General features: G+C 43.7%; 1 protein-coding gene across 5 annotated transcripts in view; it reads left to right on the top strand.

Annotated features, from left to right (window-relative positions):
* tacc1 (transforming, acidic coiled-coil containing protein 1) overlaps positions 1 to 22,547 on the top strand; it is a 175,082-nt gene that overhangs the window by 69,639 nt on the left and 82,896 nt on the right. For 3 of the 5 annotated variants that reach the window (XM_060856718.1, XM_060856720.1, XM_060856717.1), the window contains exon 2: positions 8,312 to 8,412. The exons of 1 other annotated variant lie outside the window; for it this stretch is intronic. In XM_060856718.1, coding sequence (XP_060712701.1) covers positions 8,312 to 8,412 — 101 coding nt within the window. Of the gene's footprint in view, positions 1 to 7,618; positions 8,112 to 8,311; positions 8,413 to 22,547 lie in introns of those variants that run through there. One more of the 5 variants, XM_060856719.1, reaches the window with a different exon arrangement.

The following is a 22,547-nucleotide window of genomic DNA, read 5'->3' as shown; positions in this document are numbered from 1 at the left end:
CATTTTGTCATGTCTGCGACTTGGAGCTTCATCACATTCGACTCAGGAAACCTTTGTTTACCTGCACTGTCAGAACTTCAAACAAAATTATATATTAACAACAATTAGTGCAGTTGTGTAGCACCACAAATGTCGTGCAAATCAAGGTTACACCACAGAAGTCTCATCGAACAAAATTTGATCTTGAACCATGTGAGATGAAACTGATCATAAGGAACAGGAACAGGAGAGGCCATTCAGCCCCTCGAGCCTTCTGCGCTATTCAATAGGATTATGGCTGATCCAACATCCCCCAAGTCCACTTTCCTGCCCTTAGCCCATCATCCTTGATTCCCCTTCTGTCTCAGCCTCAAAAATACATAAGGACTCTGTTCCCTGAACTCTCTGTGATAAGGAGTTCCAGAGACTCTCAGAGAGAAGAAATCCCTCCTCACCTTGGTCTTAATTTGGCATGTCTCTATTCTGAGACTGTGCACTCTGATCCCGGACTGTCCCATGAGTGGAAACATTTGTGCACTCGATCTCCTGAAGATACCTCTATCTTTCACTGAGATCACCTCTCATTCGACTAAACTGCAGTGAGTAGAGTCCAGGCCAGTTTAATCTTTGATCATGAGACATTCTCTCCGTACGAGGGTATCATCCTCGTCAACTTTCTCTGAACTACTTCCAATAAAATAATATCTTTTCATCAAAAATGTTACCAAAACTACGCACAATACTCCAGATGTGGTCTCTGTTGTATTAAGTTGTATTGTACTGTTGTATTAAGTTTTTCTACTCTCATACTCCAATTCCCTTGAAATCAGGTCCAGCATTCTCTTAACCTTCCTGATGACCTGCTGTACCTGAGTGCTCACTTCCTTGTGCACAAGTCCCCCAAGTCCCTGTGTTGTATTTTTTCTCCAGTTAAATCCTGTGCTCTCCATTCCGAAATGAGCAACTTCACATTTTCCCACACTATTGTCCGCTTGCCAACTTTTTTACCCACTTCCTTCACATATTAATATCTCCCTGCAAATTGTTTTTATCCCTCTCATAAGCTGGCTTTCCACTTGTCTTTGTGTTTTCTGTAAATTTGACTGCAGTTTCTTTCTCCAAGTTATTTGGACAAATAACCAAAATTGCTTGACTCTAAAATTAGGTTTTAAGTTACAGATTAAAGAAGAGAGAGGGAGAGGGGGTAGAGACTGAGGGTGGGACTTGCGGAGCTGAGGACTCAGTGATAGATGAAAACATGGCTGCCAGTGGGGGTGGAGCAATTTCAAAGGTGGATGTGCAAGAGATCAATTTTTGAGGAGACCAGAGAATTTGGAGGATTGTACAACCAGAAGAGGTCACATGGAGAGGGAAGAGTGAGACCATGGAGGAATCTGAAATCAAGAAGGAACATTATCACATTGAGACATTACCTGGCCAGTGATTAATGGACATCAGGGAACATATGGGTGATTGGTGAATGCGACTTTGTGCAATTTGGGCTCAAGATGTGCATATAATCTAATTGATAATTCTTCAAAGAAGAAATATTAAAACTGTTCTCAAGTCAACCCATCATTAATCAAATAACACAACGTCATCGAGTTTGCTCTTTAAATATATAATAATTTCTAGACATTGCAAGCCACATCTAAAGTAAGTAGCAAAGTTCAGTGTGCACAATCAGAAAAGTTAAATAGTGAATATCTGAAACCACAAAAAACGTTCAGAAAACATGAAAAATAGATTAACATTCTGAAAGAAACAAAAAATACAATAAGTATAAGCAGATGTGGAATTTCTAATTTATTATTTGTAAACAGCGTGGCTTTGCTTCATAATTTGACTGACTTAATTTTCTGCATAGACACAGAAAACACGGGAAAAACACACGTAAAAACACACAAATATGGACAAATACACACAGGCATAAACTTATACACACAGGCCTAAACACACACAAATATGTATTTCGGACACACACACACACACACCAGTGAAATAGAAGTTTCAGAAATTTGTTCCACACAGCTGCCTAGTTGTTAGAGTCTACAACTATAATATGAGACATGACATGGAAAATAGTGTAGGCAATTAACAATTGGGAAAGCTGACTAAAAAACCAGGTTAGCAGGAAGTAAAGTTTGTGGAGAGAAGGGGAACATTCTGTGTGCGTGCTGTAAAAGCAAAGAAGGAAGCAAATCTACTAAAGGTGAAGAAATTGTACAAGCTTTTTCACTGTTATTAATGCCTTCTACTGTTGTCTTCAGGAGTTTCCTGTTATTGGATTCATGTTGGCTGACACCAGTATTGAATAGTGATGAATGAATGATAGCCATTTGAGGAATGAGGCTGGGTCATGTTTCCCTTTCGTCAAAGTATGGCTTGAGATCTGAAGACCTGATAAAACCCTGCTGGCTTCACTTATTCTTTTTCAATTTAGCCTATTTTCCAGTCAACCTGCTCAGAGATGTTATTACACACCAGTGGAGCAGGTGGGACTTGAACCATAGTCTCTTGGTCCTGGATCACGGACACCGCCACTGTGCTCTTATTGTCTGTCACCGAATGAGAATTCTAGTTAACACCAGCACAGTGCACAAATTTCAACCGGATCAAGATTTGACAAGGGAGCTGGGCAAGGGAGTTAATCTAGTGCAGTGGGACCCAAGAGAGATGGTATAGGATTCCCCCCATGGCGAGCTTCCTAATCTCTGGAGAAATTGCAGCCTTTCTTATAGTACTAACAATGGATTAAAATTATGATGTGTAAAAAGACTTGCATTTAAGATTGAGCCTTTCATGACATCAGAACGTCCCTGAATTCTTTGTAGACAACGCAGTCATTTTACTGTCATGTGGAAATCAAGGCAACCAATTTGTGCACAGCAAGGTCCCAAAACAGCAGTGAGGTTTCATGTGAGATGACAGGAATAAATATGAACCAGGCCACCAGAGATCAACACATCTTGCTCTTTGTCAAGCAATGTCAAAGGATTTTTATCAAAGCTGACTGGGCCATACCTTAACTTCCAAACTTCCTCAGGCCTGCACTGGAGTATTAGCCTAGAATTCTAAGCCCATTATCTGGAGCATGACACAAACCCTCAGATAACTGTTCTGAGTCAGAGACATGTGTGCTGCAGTGAGTCACAACTGGTGATGTGCTGACATACAAATGAAAACAGAAGAAATAGGAGCAAGAGAAGAATAATCACGGTGTGTGTGAAATTCCACTTGTCTGCCACTGAATGAACACCCCTAATGGCAAAGGAGTGTCCAAGCTTTCTGTCTCTCTGAATCATTAAGAGTGTGCACCATTATCCCCCAGGGTAATAGATAACAGTACAAATTCCATTCATTTCTTACAGTCTCATGTTTCTGGTGCTGACAGATCCTGATGTTCTGATCTGGGTTTTATGTCTCATCAAGGCCAAAAGAGCCACAAGAATCGATTTTGAGCCCCCGGACCCATATCGTTTAAACAGGATAATTCATTGAGTCAGAGATGTGTGCCCCAAGTAGAAATGAAATACCTGAGTTTTGAGAGGCAGATTGGCAAGCTTTCAAAGACTACGAAAGCCCAACAGACAGTCAGAACCACTCCGGGTGAGATCTTTTGATAAATGAGCAAAGAACTTTATGCAAATGCTTATTGTACTTCCTCTTAACTATGTATGGGGCATGTTCAGTCTGCAGGAGTTGTGGGGGATTTCTTGTGTTTGTTGGTTGGATGTGTGCAGCACAGATTCAGCCAGCACTTTTTGCCCATTCCCAAGTGCCCTTCAGAAGGTGGTGGTGAGCTGCCTTCTTGAACCGCTGTAGTCCATGTTGTATTTGGACACCCATGGTGCTCTATCAGGAGAAGATTTCAAAAGGCAATAGCCTCATGAACCCCATATTCCTGTTATCACTTCAGTGTGCTGTGACACTGGTAATGGTCAGTGAGCAGCTCTCCAGTGAACAGAGACAATCACGGGTGGATGGAGAACAAGGAAAAGTACTTCTTAAAAACGAGATCGATATTAAACCCATAACAGTAGGTGGAATGAATTTGACTGCTGATCTTACTTGAAATCAGATTTGATCTTATGAAAGAAAAGACTTGCATACATGCGTGGACAGCACGGTGGCACAGTGGTTAGCACTACTGCCTCACAGTGTCAGGGACCTGGGTTCAATCCCCATCTCAGGTGACTGACTGTGTGGAGTTTGCACATTCTCCCCATGTCTGTACGGGTTTGCTCCGGTTTCCTCCCACAGTCCAAAAATGTACAGGTTAGGTGAATTGGCCGTGATAACTTGCCCCTAGTGTCAGGAGCAAATGTAGGGGGCTGTGTAGGTTGCACTTTGGCGGGTCAGAGTGGACTTGTTGGGCCAAAGGGCCTGTTTCCACACTGTAATCTAATCTAATGTAACACCTGTCATGATCAACAGCTATCTTGATGTGGGTTATGGGCATTTAGGATGTTCCCAGTGAGCTACACCAATTTTAATGGCTTGGCAAGTTCTGAACTAAGATCTTGAATTTTGAAAGGAGAATAATCTGGGATCTGTTGAAGACTACTGAACAGACATCTACATTCTGTGAGAGTAGAACCAGAGGCTGTGAAGTTATAACAATCAGCAATCGCCACTGGATGGTTATAGCACTGCCTCCAACAGCAGGTGGCAATGGTGGGGGAGAGAACATCAGTTTCTCTGGACCTGTTCCTGCAGCGAGCGGTGTGTTTGTAAACTGGGGAGCTGAGAGACGGGTTGATCAGGGGCAAGACATGTAGAAGAAGGAAAGATATGAAACCTGCAAGGGTGCAGAATATTTACAAGGATATAGAACATAGAAAAGTACAGCACAGAACAGGCCCTCTGGCCCACGATGTTGTGCCGAGATTTAATCCTAATGTAAAATATAGCAACTTAACCTACACACCCCTCAACTCACTGTTATCCATGTGCATGTCCAGCAGTCGCTTAAATGTCCCCAATGACTCTGGTTCCACCACCTCAACTGGCTACACATTCCATGCATTCACAACTCTCTGCAGAAAGAACCTATCTCTGACGCTTTCTACCTTCCTCCTAATATCTTCAAACTATGCCTTCTCATACCAGTCAATCCTGCCCTGGGGAAAAGTCAGGGTTGGAGGGTTTGAGCTGTAGGGAGAGACTGGATCAGCTGGGGCTGTTTTCCCTGGAGCATCTGGAGCTCGGTGGGGGACCTTATAGAAGTTCACAAAAGCATGACGGGCATGGATTGGATGAATAGCCACGGTCTTTTCCCCGGGGTAGGGAAGTCCAAAATGAGAGGCCATCGGTTTTCAGGTGGTGGGACAAAGAATGAAAAGGGACCCAGGTGGCAACTTGTTCACCAGAACTTGGTGCGTGTGTGGAATGAGCTGCCAGAGGAAGTGGTGGAGGCTGGTACAATGACAACATTTAAAAGGCATCTAAATGGGTATATCAATAGGAAGGGTTTAGAGGGATATGGCCCAAATGCAGGCAAATGGGATGAGATTACGTTGGGATATCTGGTTGGCATGAACGAGTTGGACCAAAAGGTCTGTTTCCATGCTGTACATCTCTCTGACGAGAACTTGTGAGTCGGAGTGCTCTGATGCAATCAACAGAACAAGGAAGCAGATTTGTGGCAGGCGTGCAACTTCTGGATACTAAACCAGACTAACTGTGGTCCCCTTGAAATGGTGAAGCCTCCTGAAGTGAGAAGGAGAGGGGGCAGCAGCCAGGAGTTGGAGCAGGTTGAAAGAGTGAAGCATCAGCATTAAAGAACGAGGACTACAATTAGAGCAGAAAAGAGCCACTGAAAAATAGCAAGAAAGTTGGGTATGTGGTAGTAGAGCTACAGCAGACCAACATAGATCAGTGGGGCAAAACTATGGAGTTTGAGAGGCCATGAGGGGAGAAAGACCCTCTATATGGCTGTCAGATAAAGTCATGGGAAGTCAGTTGTCAGAATTTCTGCAACTAAGCTCATTATCCAGGTGATTGGAGGTCAGGTGTTAAACCCCTCAACAATTTCCTGATGGATCTGCAATGGAAGGTGAAGGTTCATTGTAAATAGTTCATCCTTCTAAGATACACTTTTCTTGTCACATCTGTGAAGATTCTTTGCCAATCAACCATGAATTCCTCTTTTATAACTTTGTGCAGTGTGAGTTTAAGTCAAAGCATATTACATGTATTCATCGATGGGTGTGGCTGCACTGTCTGACACTGTCTGAAGAATTGCCACTGCACCTTTTTCAGGGAGCATTGTGCACCAAGGGAAATGAACAAGGAATCATGAAGGAGCCATTCTGCTTCACTCTCCAGCTGATGGCAGATGCATTCACATCTATGGAAATGAGGCAAGAAGCTTATCTGGTCCATTTCCAGTCACATTCACCTTTGTAATCTGAGATGCAAATGATGTTTATTGCTCAAGGGGACCTTGAATGGCCAATCTGTGTGTGTTTCATGGCAGGGTAATCATCTCTGTGTGTATGTGTGCCCTTTCCATCTCTCTTTCTCTCTGCTCCTTTCAGAACCTCCTTATTTGATTAAATGTAAGTGACACGGTATGAAACATAGTTTGATAATACTCCAGTGAAGCACTTTGGTGTGTTGGGAAGCAGCAAGGATCAAAGGGTCCTTGGGGTGCAGGTGCACCAGTCTCTTAAAGTAGTGGGACTGATTGATAAAGCAGTTAAGAAGTCATATGGGATAAATGGATTCTGCCATTGGCAAGCTTTCAGCTGCCTGGCCCTAAGCTAAAGAATTCCCTCCTTCAATGTCCCTACCTCTCCACCTCAGCACATTATGATTTATATGTCTTTGCCTACTATGATCCACCTGTCCTGCTCACAAATAAAACTTTTCACTGAACTTAAGTCCACATGACTATAATAAATCAAATCAAATCAAACCGCTCTATGCTCCTCTGAGGCATCACTTAATTCCAACATATTTGACTCAGCCTTTGGTCACCAGTCCCTCAGTTATGGGTTGGTGTTTGATCATAATTCTGCCAAGAGTCTGTGCAGATATTAAGGGAGGTTTCAATGAACTGGAAAAGTCTGCATCCTTGAGTTATACTGCCCGGGGTGCTTCAGAGTTGGGACATCTCAAAACTGTAGCTGATCTTAAAATCTACAGTCTACTGTGGACTTTACTAGCAGAACTGGTTTTCAGCCTCAACATTAGAGATGGCAAGACAACATCAAAGAGGATAGTAATTAGCAGGTAAATATATATGACCTCATGTGATTGATAATACAAACTGACTGTACAGAAACACCAACTAATTAATGACCGAATGTCAAGTCTGGAACCTGTGAATGTTGTTCGATTTCGGTTGGAAGTTGGCTTTTGTCTGTTTCTTGCCAGCACCGGCCATCTTTGAAGCTCTTTGTCATTGCTGCCATAGAAATGCAGTTATGTTGTTGTTTTCTTTCCCCTGGTTCGGATCTGCTGTTTCTCATGAAGCTGGGTAGCAGTGGAGTTTTTCAGGGTGCTGGGATTTCACCTCAGAGACAGGACCAGGGGAGGGAACACACTGACAGACACCACTCCCCCCTCCCTCCTCCAGCCGCGATAGTACAATCTGAAAGGGGGGGCGGATCTTGGGAGAACGCTTCTGCTCTTTGCTAGCCAGCTGACTCGAGTTTGGCATTTCGATGCTGGAAACGGGGAATTCTTTTTTCCCTTTTGCTCCGGTGGGCACTGAATCCCGTCCGGTTTTTTTTTAAGAGAGGGAGAGAATTGCTTGGAGCCGAAAGACCAGATAAGGGCGGCAGTGAGCAGGAACTGCAAGTGCTGTGTAAAATTGCAAGAGGAGGCAGAGGAAGCTGATTTGATGTTTCACATGTAACCACATCCGTGATTTTAGTAGAAGACATTCAGTTACTCTCTCTCTCTGACAGACACACACGTCTCCCTTTTTTTTTAAAGTTTCCCTCCATTTTGTGACAAGCTGCAGGATAGTAACATCAGCAAAGCGTTTTGTTTCTGATGGCTTTCAGTCCCTGGCAGATCCTGTCCCCCATTCAGTGGGCCAAGTGGACATGGTCTGTGGTGAGACCAGGGCCAGGAGCTGAGGACAATGAAGGGGAAGACTCCAACCCTGAAGAGAAAAGGTTAAGTTTCACACAAGTGGCTGTTTATTAAAACACCGAGAGGGCGAGTGTGTGCGTGAAGGTGGTGGTGCTGGCTGTGTTTTATTTAATTTTTTTTTAAACTGAGAAATGCGTCAGAGAGAATCGATGACAGTCGGTTTCCCTCACCCCTCCCCAGTGCTCATTTTCTTCCTCCCCCCCCACTCTGTGTCTCTTCACAGCTCGGACTCCGAAGCGAATTTCGAGACCCCGGAAGGTGAGACACCTGTCCAAGACCAGCCGGAGATAGATGAGGAAGAAAGGCCAGCGACACACCAGGCAGGTAAGGAGACTCGGCGAGCAAAGCTTCTCCCCTGTGCTATTTCTGCTGCTCGGAGGGGAGGGGGTGGTGGGGGAAGGAGGCAGCAGTCCATGTTATTGTCGTAGAATTTGACAGCGTGCCAGCTGCAATTGGCCAGACCGTGCTGACTGGTTTAACCGTTCTGAGAGCAATGCGCTGAATCCAACGTGCAGTGTCGAATGGGGGAAACTGTGTGTTAATTCCTCTCTTCCTTGTTACACACAACAGAAATTTTCACACCCTTGCTTGATCCCTCAGCCCCCTCGCAGCCAAGCCAACCCCCGAAGCCATTATTTTTCATCAGAGGTGCAAATGCCTTGGATCATTTTTTTTAAAAAAAGATTGTTTCAGCCTGTCAGCGTTTATTTAGTGGAGAATACTAGTGAGTGCACTTGCAGCAAGCGTGTACACTGAAGATTTATCTCTGTACTCAGGATTTACTGAAAAAAATTCTGGGAATATTTTCAAAACGTAGCACAAAATTCCGTTTTCCAATTGTGAATGAAAAGGAATTTTGGGTTTTCACGCTGCGGGTAGTTGGTTGCCTTGTGACACTTTAAAATACCTGCGTTAGGATTTTGCATACTTTCCCTCACCACTCTCAGCATCACAGAAATAATTGCTTTTGATTGCTGCACAGTGTGATTTTTACAGGAATGGTCATTCACCTCCAATAATTTAGACCCTGATAAACATTTAGACAATTGTTTGGAAATATTTCTGATTTTCACCAATGTGGATTTGAGCATAAGAGGTACAGTTAGTAAGTTTACAGATGACCCAAACATTGGAGGTGTAGTGGACAGCGAAGAAGGTTACCTCCGATTACAACAGGACCTTGACCAGATTGGCCAATGGGCTGAGAAGTGGCAGATGGAGTTTAATTCAGATAAACGGGAGGCGCTGCATTTTGGGAAAGCAAATTAGAGCAAGACTGAGACACCTTAACGGTAAGGTCCTAGGGAGTGTTGCTGAACAAAGAGACCTTGGAGTACAGGTTCATTGCTCCTTGAAAGTGGAGTCAGAGGTAGATAGGATCGTGAAGAAGGCGTTTGGTATGCTTTCCTTTATTGGACAGAGTATTGAGTTCAAGAGTTGGGAGGTCATGTTGCGACTGTACAGGAAATTGGTTGGGCCACTGTTGGAATTCTGGTCTCCTTCCTATCGGAAACATATTGTGAAACTTGAAAGGGTTCAGAAAAGATTTACAAGGATGTTGCCAGGGTTGGAGGATTTGAGCTTTGGGGAGAGGTTGAATTGGCTGGGGCTGTTTTCCCTGGAGTGCCAGAGGCTGAGGGGTGACCTTATAGAAGTTTATAAAATCATGAGGCATGGATAGGATAAACAGACAAAGTCTTTTCCCTGGGGGTGAGGGAGTCCAGAACTAGAGGGCCTAGGTTTTGGATGAGAGGAAAAAGATGTAAAAGAGACCTAAGAGGTAACCTTTTCAGGCTGGTGTGTGTATGGAATGAGCTGCCAGAGGAAGTGGTGGAGGCTGGTACAATTAGAATATTTAATGGATGGGTATATGAATAGGAAGGATTTGGAGCCGCGTGCTGGCAGGTGGGACTAGATTGGGTTGGGATTTCCGGTCAGCATGGATAGGTTGGACCGAAGGGTCTGTTTACATGCTGTACATCTCTATGACTCTGACTCTTTGTTGAGGTGTCATAGAAGGTGATTTCACCAAGTCTTGGGTTGAGCTCACGTATTGTCACAGACTGATACATCAAGAGAAAGCAGAAAATCATTGTCAAGAGTAATTTTCAGGGCATCGGACTGATTTGCCACAAGGTTCAGTGTTTGGTCCCTGAGTTAGTGAGATGGATGGCCTGGATGAGGGGAGAAGGGTTGTTCATGTTTGTTGGTTGTCTCAAGTTAGGTGGGAAACTAAACTGTGAAGATGATGCAAACAGGATGTTAACATCACAACAAAGTGAGCAAGAACAGGGGCGATGCAATATGTTGTCAAAGTAATGACCAGTTTTCAAAAAGTGGAATATTTTTAAACGGTGAGTCACTGGGAAATGTTGATCTTAAGAGAAACCTGGGTTCTCGCTTTGAGCTGGAGCAAACAATTTGGGAGGTAATGCCATAGAATTATAGAGTTGTACAGCATGGATCAGACCTTTCAGTCCAATCTGTCCATGCCGACCGGATATTCTAAATTAATCTAGTCCCATTTGCCAGCACTTGGCTCATATCCCTCTAAACCCATCCAGATGCCTTTTAAAAGTTGTAACAGTACCAGCCTCCACCACATATTGGCCTTTATTACAAAAGGTAAGTAGAGCAAAGAAGCCTTACTGCCATTGTACAGCACCTTAATGAGACTGTCCCTCAAGTTCTGTGTCCAGCCTTACCTCAGGATGGACGCATTTGCCTTCCATGCAGTGTTGGCTGGAATGTTTTGGAGATAAGGGAATTGTCCTGTGAGCAGAGATGATGAGTGACGACACACATCCACTGCAATTAAAAAGCGTGAAAGGCAAAGATTGTTATGGGGCTTGTCTGACGTACAAAATGCTGGAGTGAACTGTATCTCTGACCAGGGCGCCTCGACAGCTGGACGTGAACTGAGATGCAGAACTTTTTCACTCTGGGCATGGTGAATATTTGAAATTTTGTACTCCAGGAGATTTGTGGATGCTAACTATTTAAGCTCTGATTGATGGATTTTTGGATGGGAGGAGAATTGTGATGTGGGGATAGTGCAGCGAACCATGTTCAAGTGAATTGTGAGGCCAAATGGCAACTCCTACTTGTTCTGCTGTTATTTTGAAATGAATAATGCTCCTGGGGCATTAGCCATTGGTAATTTTGATGTTTTGAACAGCTAAATCCTTTCAGTTTAATAGGATTTAAGAGGCTTTATGATTTAAAGGGTTGCCTGGTAGATTGGGCTTGATGACCTCCGTTCATATTAAAATGCCTGTGTCTTAATGGCTGCTTTACTGAATCAAATTCCTAATTTCAGCCCTATCATAGATACTCCAGACTGGCTGTCTACAGTCTCAAATCAAAATCCAGAACTGTGTACAAGGCTATGGCAACTTGTCTGAATGGCATTATGGAGCTGGGGGATAAATATTGGATCAGACCTGAGTTCTGTCAGAGAGTCATATACCGTGAAAACAGATCCTTTGGTCGAGCCAATCCATGCGAACCATGTTCCCAATCTAAACTAGTCCCACCTGTCTGTTTCTGGTCCATATCCCTCCAAACATTTCTTATTTATGTACTTATCCAAATGTCTTTTAAACATAACTGTACCCAGAGCCACCAGTTCCTTAGGTATTTCATTCCACATGTCAATCACCCTCTGTGTGTTTAAAAAAAAGCCATTCATGTCATTTTTAAATATCTCTCCTCTAACCTTAAAAATGTATTACATAATGTTGAAATTCCCCATCGTAGAGAAAAGACACTGATATGTCGTTCGGCTATAACATGATAGTTGTGTTTCTATGCAACCTTGTGCTGTAGGAAATCACGCTATGGAAAAGTGCTATAGAAACTTACGCTGTGGAAGATCGCTAATAGAAAATCGCTATACTCCTTCAGTAAAAAGTTTGTGTTATCCAAACGATGTCTACAATTCGTCAATTGCATTGTAGCCAATTCGCATTGACGTAGTGTGCATTATAGTGGAATGACCTGGAACCTGAACTCTATATCCATGTCCTTTGAATCCTCATGTAGGACTAGAAGGGACCCTGGTCTAATACCTTGACTGAAAGGTGGCAGTTTGGATGTGCAGCACTTCCACAGCAGTGCACTGAAGGCTCAGATTTAATCAGATCTGTGGAGTTGGACTTGAACTTTGAACGTTGTGATTTAGGAACAAGTATGACTTTAAATTGATGTTTAGCTCATAATTCTACTGGCAGCTGCTGTGCTGTACATTCACGCATCTTTATATTCAGTGCAGAATATCATGTGCTCAGAGATAAGTTTTAATGTTTGCTGGAAGTGGGTCAAGCAGTTGCTTTATTTTTACAATCTTATTTAGGCTGAAGTAGATAGTGAAACAGACAAAACCTGAGCAAGATTTAGATATCAGATCCCTGGAGGGAGCATGGAGGAGTTGAGGACAAGTTTTGTGGGTGCAGAGAGATAATCACCTAAATCTGGCCAATGTGACCATCGATTGGATTCATATCTTTGAATTATACCTCCTACTTGATCATCTGCTGTAGTGGAAAGTAACACTCTGGGATGTGAATCTGATCCAGTGAATACCTTGCTTTGTGAGTTAACTAATGTTATTTGAGGGGGTGGAGTGGTGTTTGTGGTTGCCTGATGAGAGACTGCAGCCCCCATCTAGTCCTTCCTTATCATTGCTTGTGGTTGAGCAGTGAGTTAGCACATTGTCAGGTACATGTTCCCTGACATCCATTGCTGACATTTACTAACAACACTGACAACACCAGTGCTCATGTGGACACCTGCTCAATTTTGTTCAGCTTTGGGAACGTATACTGATAGCAGGGATGGGCCAGCAAATCACAACTGGTTGAGCTGGTGCAATGGAAAATGCAGGAGGAGACGAGGATCAGAGAATCCCTCTAGTGCAGTAAGAGGCCATTCAGCCCCTCGAATCTTCACCAACCCTGCAAAGAGCATCACACCCAGACCCACCTGCCCAACCTATTCTCATAACCCTTTCATGGGCTCTTTACCATGGTCAACACACGAATCTGTACATCTGTGGATAGAATCAAGCCAATCCATCTAACCTGCATGTCTTTGGTTTAAAAATAAAACAAACCGCTGCGAATGTTGGAAATCAGAAACAAAAACACAAATAGTTTGAAAAGCTGAGCAGGTCTTGGCAGCATGTGTGAAGAGAAATCAGAGTTAACGTCTCGAGATAAGTGAGGAAGGGTCTCCAGATCCGAATCGTGAAGTCTCGTTTCTCTTCACGGGTGCTGCCAGACCTGCTGAGCTTTTCCAGCAATTTCTGTTTTTGCTTCTGCCCGTCTTTGGACTGTGGGAGGAAACCTATGCAGACACAGGAAGAACATGCAGACTCTGCATGGACAAATTGCCCAAGGCTGCAATCAAACTCTGGTCCCTAATGCTGTGAGGCAGCAGTGCGTCAATGTGTCACCCTGTTGTTTCAATATTATTTTAATGATATCTGGACATCACTTCTAATGTCAGCATTTATTGCTCAATCCTTAACTGCCCTTAAGCTGAGTGGCTTGCTAGGACGTTTAACAGGACAGTTGCTGTGGGGCTGGAGTTATATGGAGGTCAGAATAGATGAGAATGGCCACTTTCCTTCCAGACAGCATCAGCAGCAAGTGATAGACAGAGCCAAGTGATTCCACAGCCAAAGGATAAGATTGAAGCTCTGCAGTCCGGCCACGTCCACCCGTGAATGGCCCTGACAACATTCCAGCAAATAGTACTGAAGTTCCCCTCCAAGTCACTCGCTATCCTGACTTGGGAAATATGTAGCTGTTCCTTCATTGTCAGTGGGTCAACATCCTGTAATTCCCTCCTGAATGGGATTGTGGGTTCAAGAAGGTAGCTCGTGGGCACTTACAGACTGGCAATAAATGCTGAACCAGCCAGCCAGTGTCACACACATCTCACAAATGAACAAAAAAGTACAGTGAACCAGGTGAGTCTTTTCTGACATTTGATGGTCATTTAATTCCTGATCCTCATTGTCACACTGACTTAGAATTCTAGATTGTTTTAAATTTTAAAAAAGCTGAACCCACTTTCCAACCTGTCCCCAGAATAACCTCTGGATTGCTCGTCCAGTGACGAGACCACCTGCTCTGGGGGGCGGTTTTGTTCCTAAATCTAAAGCCTTTGAGTACAAGTGCAAATGCTTCAACAGTATGCCCATTTTTTCAAAAATATTGGACTTCCTTCAATGTCAATCCTTCATCATTAAAGGCAAACATAGGCTTTGCTTTTGTGTGAGCTTTTCGCCAGTTCTGGACAAGTGCATACAAATAGAGAGCGAGGAACCTGGAGTTGTTGGTTTGTCACTTTCCAAGTGAGAATGTTGCAGGATAAATCCCCGGTTCCTGAGACTTGTGTATTTGAGTGCACTTATTTCCCTTGTGCCTCTTATTCCTGTTTTCTTGAACACAAAGCCAGCTGTTTTTGGAATGTTGTTTCTCCTCACAGTCCCAATGCCTATTGCAGATTGTTGGCTGATAATCTGTGTAATGAAAGGGGCACACTCACCTCTTGCAAAAAGATGCTTGGTTTGTAAAAGGAGGAGAAGGAAGTGTTCCAACTGCTCCACTTCTTTGCAATTGGAATTTAAATTCTGTCACAATTTCTTGTCACTTGTGTTTATGTAAATACTATGAGGTTCTTTCCTTAGATTAGATTCCCTACAGTGTGGAAACACACCCTCTGGCCCAACAAGTCCACACCGACCCTCCGAAGAGGCCCTCCGTGCTGCCCTCCCAACACTGCCCAGTGTGTGTAAGTCACCTCAATTTGGTGCTGTTTTAATTGCAGAAATGAAAAGAAATCCAAGGCCGTAAAGGAGTGAAAAATCTTTAGCTTGTGATCATGTTGCTGTAGGAAGAGAGTTCTGAAGAAGAATCACAGAACCTGAAGTGTTAACTCTGCTTTCCTTCTGCAATGTGCTGCCAGTCCTGCTGAGTTTTTGTTTCCCCAGCAGCAATATCTGTTTTTGTTTGGAAGAGAGCTTTGTTTCGGATCATCTGCTTTGGGCTGTAACAGAAAATGTGACTCACTGGTGCTTGCTTTTTGTGGTGATACCACAAAAGATGATGCTGGAGTGTCTTGTGGCACCACAATAAATGGAAGAATCTAAATTCTTCAAATATCAGCTCACAATTTCAAAAATTAACCTATGGGTGGGTGGGGTCACAGGGATACAGATTCAACCTGCTCCATGTTTCCTGTCACAGAGACCCAGGTTATGGAGATGGGCCATTGATTTCCACTTATTCTCTGCCATTTCCTAAGACCTTGTTATCACACTGCCCTGACAATGCTGATGATTGAGCATGATTTGGAGATGCCAGTGTTGGACTGGGGTGTACAAAGTTAAAAATCACACAACACCAGGTTATAGTCCAACAGGTTTAATTGGAAACACACTCGCTTTCGGAGCTACGTTCCTTCAGGTGATAGTGGAGGGCTCAATCCTAACACAGAATTTATAGCAAAAATTTACAGTGTGATGTAACTGAAATTATACATTGAAAAATTGATTGTCTGTTAAGCCTTTCCTCGGTTAGAATACAGTGATAGTTTCATTCTTTCATGTGTAAATCACAAAACCTTTTTTTAATGTTGCGTTCTCGGGTTAGCTGTTAACAATGGTGACAGCTAGACAATATGTTGAAGGTGTTGGCCTCCTGTGTTCTCTGTCTATGCCATGATGTTTAGATTGTTATTTCACTTTTTAGATTAGAATCAGAGTATTACATAAATTCATGCAGTTTTTGAGCTCAGAGTTCTCCATGAATGCATGCAGTTTTTGAGCAAAGTATAATGTAACTCTGCAAGTACAAATTCACCCCACAAAATATGTGTGCATGTGGGTCTTTGTCTGTCTGTGTGTCTGCCTGGGGTGGGGGTTGTGAGTGTGAGAAAGTGTGTGTATGTGTGTAGCGAGTGCAGAGTGTCTAAAGTCTGTGATTGAGCATGTATGCATGCAAATGAGGGCAAAATCAGGCCAATTACAGTCCCAAACATCATCCTCTTATGTTACAAATAGCAAACACAGATTCCTACAATTACTTACAATGTGGAAACAGGCCCTTTGGCCCAACAAGTCCACACCGACCCTCCAAAGAGCAACCCACCCAGACCCATTCCCCTACATTTACCCCTTCACCTAACACTACGGGCAATTTAGCATGGCCAGTTCACCTAACCTGCACATTTTTGGACTGTGGGAGGAAACCGGAGCACCCGGAGGAAACCCACACAGACACTGGGAGAATGTGCAAACTCCACACAGACAGTTGCCTGGGGTGGGAATTGAATCCAGATCTCTGACACTGTGAGTGCAGCAGTGCTAACCACTGAGCCACCGTGCTACCCATGGCATTACCATCAGTTAGTCTCCTTTTTAAAAATGTACTCTGAAAAGTGCATATCCTTAAGGTATATCCGATTACTAGCCTTTGGGAGAGTATTTATGATGGGTGTGCCTTTTGATGTAAAATTTTTGCTTCTAATTTGAAGTACGTTTGGGTTTTGCGTGTGGTTCTGGTTAGTTAAGGCTGACTCACAGAGGATTCCTGAGTTTAGTTGCTGACCTGTCGTGAGAAAGCTGGCGTAGTGGGAAGTGGTGTTGTCGTGGAACTGATGACTCACAGGCTCGTTTGAGAGCTGAGGAGGGGGAATAAATGTTGAAAAAAAATTAACTCGGGGTCCCCAGAATTTTTGGCATTGTCAGGAACAGGATGGGTGTCAGTATGAAGGTAGGAATTAACCAGCATTGCCTCTGAAATTTCCTGACGCTCAGTACTTAAAAGTGAAGTGAACAGTGGCGATTTCTACCAAACTGTAGCTGGCAAGGAGCTGGCTGTTAGAGGGCCGAAGCAGAACCAGTTGCAGATGGTAGTGAAGAGGTTAATTGACCCCATGCGCCAAACAAAGATGTTATACAGGATGCAGCAATTTACTGGGATTGTGACAAAGGTCAGCTGGGTGGAAGTCTAAACCACAACACAATGCTATAATTTTCTTGCCATAACCCATGTTCAAAGTATGGGTAAAAATAGTTGATCTACAGAAACGCACCATGAACTCTCATGAGGAACAAAATGTTTGTTATGGACTGGTGCAAACGACTTCAAGGGACATAAAACGTTTTGTCTGGATTTTGTGGGGGTGGCAGAAAGTCATGTGTCGTCCTCCTTCTGTTGGAATGAACTGTTTGTTACAGAGTGGATGCATTTCATTGTGATTCACAGATCATGGTTTTGTAAATAAGTACTTCTCCACACAAGAAATTGGTTCAAAATTCAGAACTATACATCGACAGAGAAAGACCCGAATGTTCGTGCAAATGCTGAAAGGTGGCAGGGCAAATTGATGAGGTGGCCATGGTTTGGGTTTCTTGGGTTCATGAATCATGGAACTAAATACAGCAGGCAAGACATGATTCCTGAAATGTTTCAATCACTTGTTGGTCTTCAACTTAGCATTTGTGGTCACCACATTATAATTAAGATGTCAGGATCTTAGATAAGGTGCAGCAGGAGAAGTTAGCCAGTTTGTGACTCTGAATGTGGAACTTCAGTGAGCCAACCCATTTGAATTATTTACTGGCAAATGGGAAAGAGTGAAAGGTGATACCATTGTGGTTCCAAGATGATGGAACACTGCCTCTGGCAAAGGGTCAATGACCAGAGGTCCTGGACAAGAATCTGGAAGGACGATTAGATTTTTTTTTTCCCCACATGAAGTTTGGAATGTGAAGCATTGTTCATGGAATCAGTTTTTCCTGAAGAATTTCAAAGGAGTTGGGCAGTTATTTGAAGATGAGCAACATGCAAGAGTATGGGGAAAAAAGCAGGGACCTAGAACTAAGCATGGCATTTGGGAAGAGAAATTACAGAAACCGTTGACTGAATGGCAAAAAATATGTCTTTTCCTGTCATTTTAGGTTTACAGCTTGATGATCATTCTACTCTTGATGGACACCTTAAACAAGCAGATAATCGCTAAGCATCTATTTTGGATACATCTGAGACATTTGTTCTGTTTTACACATGCTTTCCTAAGTCTGTCGATCGGTTTTAGTGCAGCTCAATATGTGGGTTTCTGAGGCAGGGATCTACAGTTGCTGAGCACCACTAGTTGTGGAGTATTTCATTTCGAGATGCTATGATCTACTTGGCACTGTTCTGATGCCAGAGGCTGGGACGGCATTTCAGCGAATGATCAATGGGCTGTGTAGGGCCGCATGTGACCAAACAAGAAACACAACCCCCATTACAAGAAAATGAGTATATTCATCCCAGATTCTTCACTGGAGAGCAGAAGTTGGTTACTCGAATGTACTCACTGCAATCACGAAAGGGTGAATTGTGTCTCTTCCCAGGGGTGGGGCATTTCAAGGCAATACATATTTTTAAGGTAAAAGGCAAGAGAAGATAAAAAATAAGACCTGAGTGACAAATGTATGACATAGGGAGTGGTCCGTGTCTATGCTAAACTTCCCAAGGAAGTGGTGGATGCAGGTGCAGTGACAGTGTTTAAAAGACATTTAGATAAGTACATGAAGAAGAAAGATTTGGTGGAGGGCGGGGGGAGGTGATATGGGCCAGGCTACAGCACAGAAGTTGGCCATTCAGTCCACTGTATCTGTAGTTTCTCTTCCCAGTAGCCAAGCTCAATTCCACATCCTTACTTTTGTTACATAATCTTGCATGTGGGACAAGTTTAGAGTTTGGGATTATGGCCGGCAAACTGAAGGGTCTGTTTCCGTGCTGTATGACTCTATAACTTGAGATAGATACACTTTTGTTAAGCCAAGATATTAAGGATGTGGGCCGGAGTCAGGTGACACATCAGCCACGATCTCATTGCATAGCGCAACAGGTTCAAGAGGTTGATGAGCTTCATCCTGTTCCACTGCTGCTCGCATATTTTGTTTGAAGTTAACCAAATGATGACTGGGCATTGTAGGAGTTTTTAGTGAGTTAGTAGGACGCTGGGCAAGTTGGTCATGAACAGGTCCAGGCAATTGGGGTGGCAGGGATGTGGTCAAGGCTGCCAAATATCTGCCTCTCTTGCACAGCTACGGTTAGGCCCAGGTTTCATTTGGAGAGGGAGAATGTTGCGTCCACACGTGCTCTTGATGTCTTCAGAGAGAGTTGGGCACTGCAGGGGTAGAGTATTTGATCTCCCCTTTGAACTGTATTTTGATCTTATCCCCTTCTTCTCTCCCTCCCTCCCCTCTCCCTCCCCTTTGATTTGCATCACCCTTAGTGGGCTTTGCATCTGAGTTAATCGGATGGAAATCATGGCTGGTTTACTGGTGATGGGGGCACGGAGAATTAAGTTCATTTGTGTCGAACAGCATTAATGGATATGAAGGAAGAGGGTCAAGAAAGCTATTGGACAATTATTTGTAACTTGGGAAGCCATGTTACAGGGGTTCATTCCTTGAAGGAGGCACGATGGATAAATCCATGACTTCCATGAATTGTCTGTTAGAAAACTCAGTGAACCTTCGGTTTTGTACTGCTGCCTGTCTTGTTGCACACTTTGCCACACAAATCAGGTGCAGTACTCACAATCTGGGCTGTTGCAAAGAATTTTCATCTTTCCATCTTGCAGCTTTTCTGTACACCCGTGTCAGAGTGAGATTTATTCAGAGTAAGATGGCACGTTGCAAATCAAAACACTCCACCGCGTTCCTGACATTCCAGTGCAGTGTTTCATTGCAAGGTGCCCCACAGATTCAGCCCCCTGTCACCCTGCTTGGCATCTCACTGTCCTGTAGAGGGCCATTGTCCTGTGTCCCACTGCACAGTGACAAGTGCCACACACATTCAGATTCCATTTTGGTTCGCAGCACTAGGCAACCCCATGTTAAATGACATGAGGAAATATCTACATCAGGAAATGACAGGTCAAAGAAATGAGGGAAAAACCACAAGCAGCAGGAATGAATGACGTTTCAGTAAACAATGCCTGCTGTCATGCTGTCTGCTCAGGTGCATTGAACGACACATGATTCAGTTGTAATCTCTGTAATTGAGCTCATCTATTTTCTGATCTTTTGACGATAAAAATGCTGAAGATAATCCTGGTGTTTATATTTTATAATCTCTCGTAAAAGATCAAGACCTCTCTGATCAGATGATTATTTCATGAGCTGCTGACTAGAAACTAATGGCACAATTTTAATATTTATGATGAATAGTTCAGCAAGAGCTTTTAATCATAGTTTCTATATTGTACACTTCATTTCCAGTTGATGCAGAGCTTCACATTGCAACTTTTGTCATCTAATAGGACCTAAATCACCTTGTGACAGTGAATGCATTCATTAAAAAGCCTCCTATTGCTCCTCACTGGAATTAATTAATCCTTTGACTTTGAGTGTCAATTCTGATTTGTCTGAAACCCACAGTCATTGGTCATCCTGGGCCCTTGCTCAACAATCAGTAGCAGAGGGAAGGGTAGGATGAGTGAAACACAGCAGCAGGTACAGGAAGAGGATGGAGACCACGATGCCGCTTGCGTGAATTTGATCTGTTTGAAGGCCAATTGGATCATACAGTTGGTTTTACCTATGGTGAAGTGGAAGAAGTACTGATTTACGTTCGGCACAAAGGGAGGTCAGAATGCATGTTCCCTGTTTTGAAGGAATCATGACAGACTCTCTAGAGGGCAGTGAGGGTTGGAGTTTTGGCACTGGGTACTGGGAGAAAGAAGCTGAAAGTGTGTTGCTGGAAAAGCGCAGCAGATCAGGCAGCATCCAAGGAGCAGGAGAATCTGCGATAGTTTCGGGCATGAGCCCTTCTTCAGGAACTGGGAGAGAGAAGGCATGGGGGAAGAGGGTATAGAAAAGTAAGGAAGAGAAGGTAATGTCTAGGACTTTGGGGAGGGAGCGGGTACAGTATTTATGTATGAGGGAAGCGAGTGTGTCAGTGATGGGGTACAGAGTGTTTGAGAGAGGGAATAACCAGTGTGCAGATGATGGGGTGGTCTCAGCAAGAGAGGGAATACAGGGTATTGGTGAGGGAGCAGAGAGGGAGCCAGAGGGTGTGTAGGTGAAGGGGAAGTTGATTATTAAAAAAGAAAATAGCAGCTGCAATTCAACAGAAAATAATAATTTTCCATTAAATTCCAGTTGCAGCTTGCTGTGGTAACGCCCGTCTTGTGTCTTGTTGTAATTTAATGATTTTAGCAAGGAGTGACAATTCTTGTCAGTGTTATTTATGGAAGATTTGATTGGCCATTATTTTGACCCTCTGAGCTATATTTGTCTGTAATGAGCAGGCTAGTAAAAGATTGAATAGCGAGACTGATTGTACGTCTGTTGTGTTGTGACTGTTCGAGTGTTGTGGTAAGATGGTGGATGTGTAGAGCGTCTGAGCCCAGGCGTTCCTCTACTCCATCTGCTTTTCATTTTGTTTCTTTTCTATCTTTTCTCTCCTTTCTTTTTCTGTTTTCTTCATTTACCTCTTGTTGAAGAGCTTGGTTGTGGTGACAGCACCAGCGACGGTGAGGGAGCCCAGCAGCGTGGACTCAGTGGTGTGTTTGGGTTCCCATCTGCTTTGGCATCTTTGAGGTAATCCCTGCACTGCCTCATAGCTGTTGTGGGGGAAGCGAGTCTCGGCCCACTATGAGACTGGCAGCAACAGCTGTGATGGTGGGTTCCAGCAAGGACTCAGTGGCATGCTCGTCACTGGAGGTGAGATGGTGCCAGTGTCAATGGCATGGTGATGGAGACTTGTACCAGCCCACCAGCCCATGGCCATGGTGGACCATTTAACAAGAAGGACTGTAAAGTTGTAGAGATGTACAGTATGTAAACATATCCTTCGGTCCAACTTGTCCATGCCATCCAGATATCCCAACCTAATCTCGTCCCATTTGCCAGCACATGGCCCATATCCCTCTAAATCCTTCCTATTCATGTAGCCATCCAGTTGCCTTTTAAATGTTGTCATTGTACCAGCCTCCACCACCACTTCTGGCAGCTCATTCCATCCCCGTCCCACCCTCTTCGTGCAAAAGTTGCCCCTTCGGTCCCTTTTACAGAGGAACCTCAATTATCCAAATATCAGTTATCCGAATTTCAGATTATCCGAAGCTCCAAGATCTCCAGCTCCTGTTGGAAACGTTACATCAAAGAGGTGTTTCTAACACTGATCGTACCTTTTTGTTTACAATGATTAAACATGAACCCAGCTTACTGAAATGCTGGTGAGAACAGTCCTGGGCATTGATGGGAACCCAGGCACGGTCTCCAAATGACTGACCGCCAGCCCTCTCTCTTTCTCCCCATACTTTCCTTGGAGTTCTGCACAAGGGTGTACTCCTGAATGTCCCACCCCCCCACTTCCCCAGAGAATCTTGCCAACATTGTCCTATTCAGGACAAAGATGGAACTTGTTAAGGTGTTTTGTGTG

Source organism: Hemiscyllium ocellatum, chromosome 48 (genome assembly GCF_020745735.1).
Source record: "Hemiscyllium ocellatum isolate sHemOce1 chromosome 48, sHemOce1.pat.X.cur, whole genome shotgun sequence".
NCBI lineage: Eukaryota > Metazoa > Chordata > Chondrichthyes > Orectolobiformes > Hemiscylliidae > Hemiscyllium > Hemiscyllium ocellatum.
This window is presented reverse-complemented; position numbering and strand designations above follow the sequence as displayed.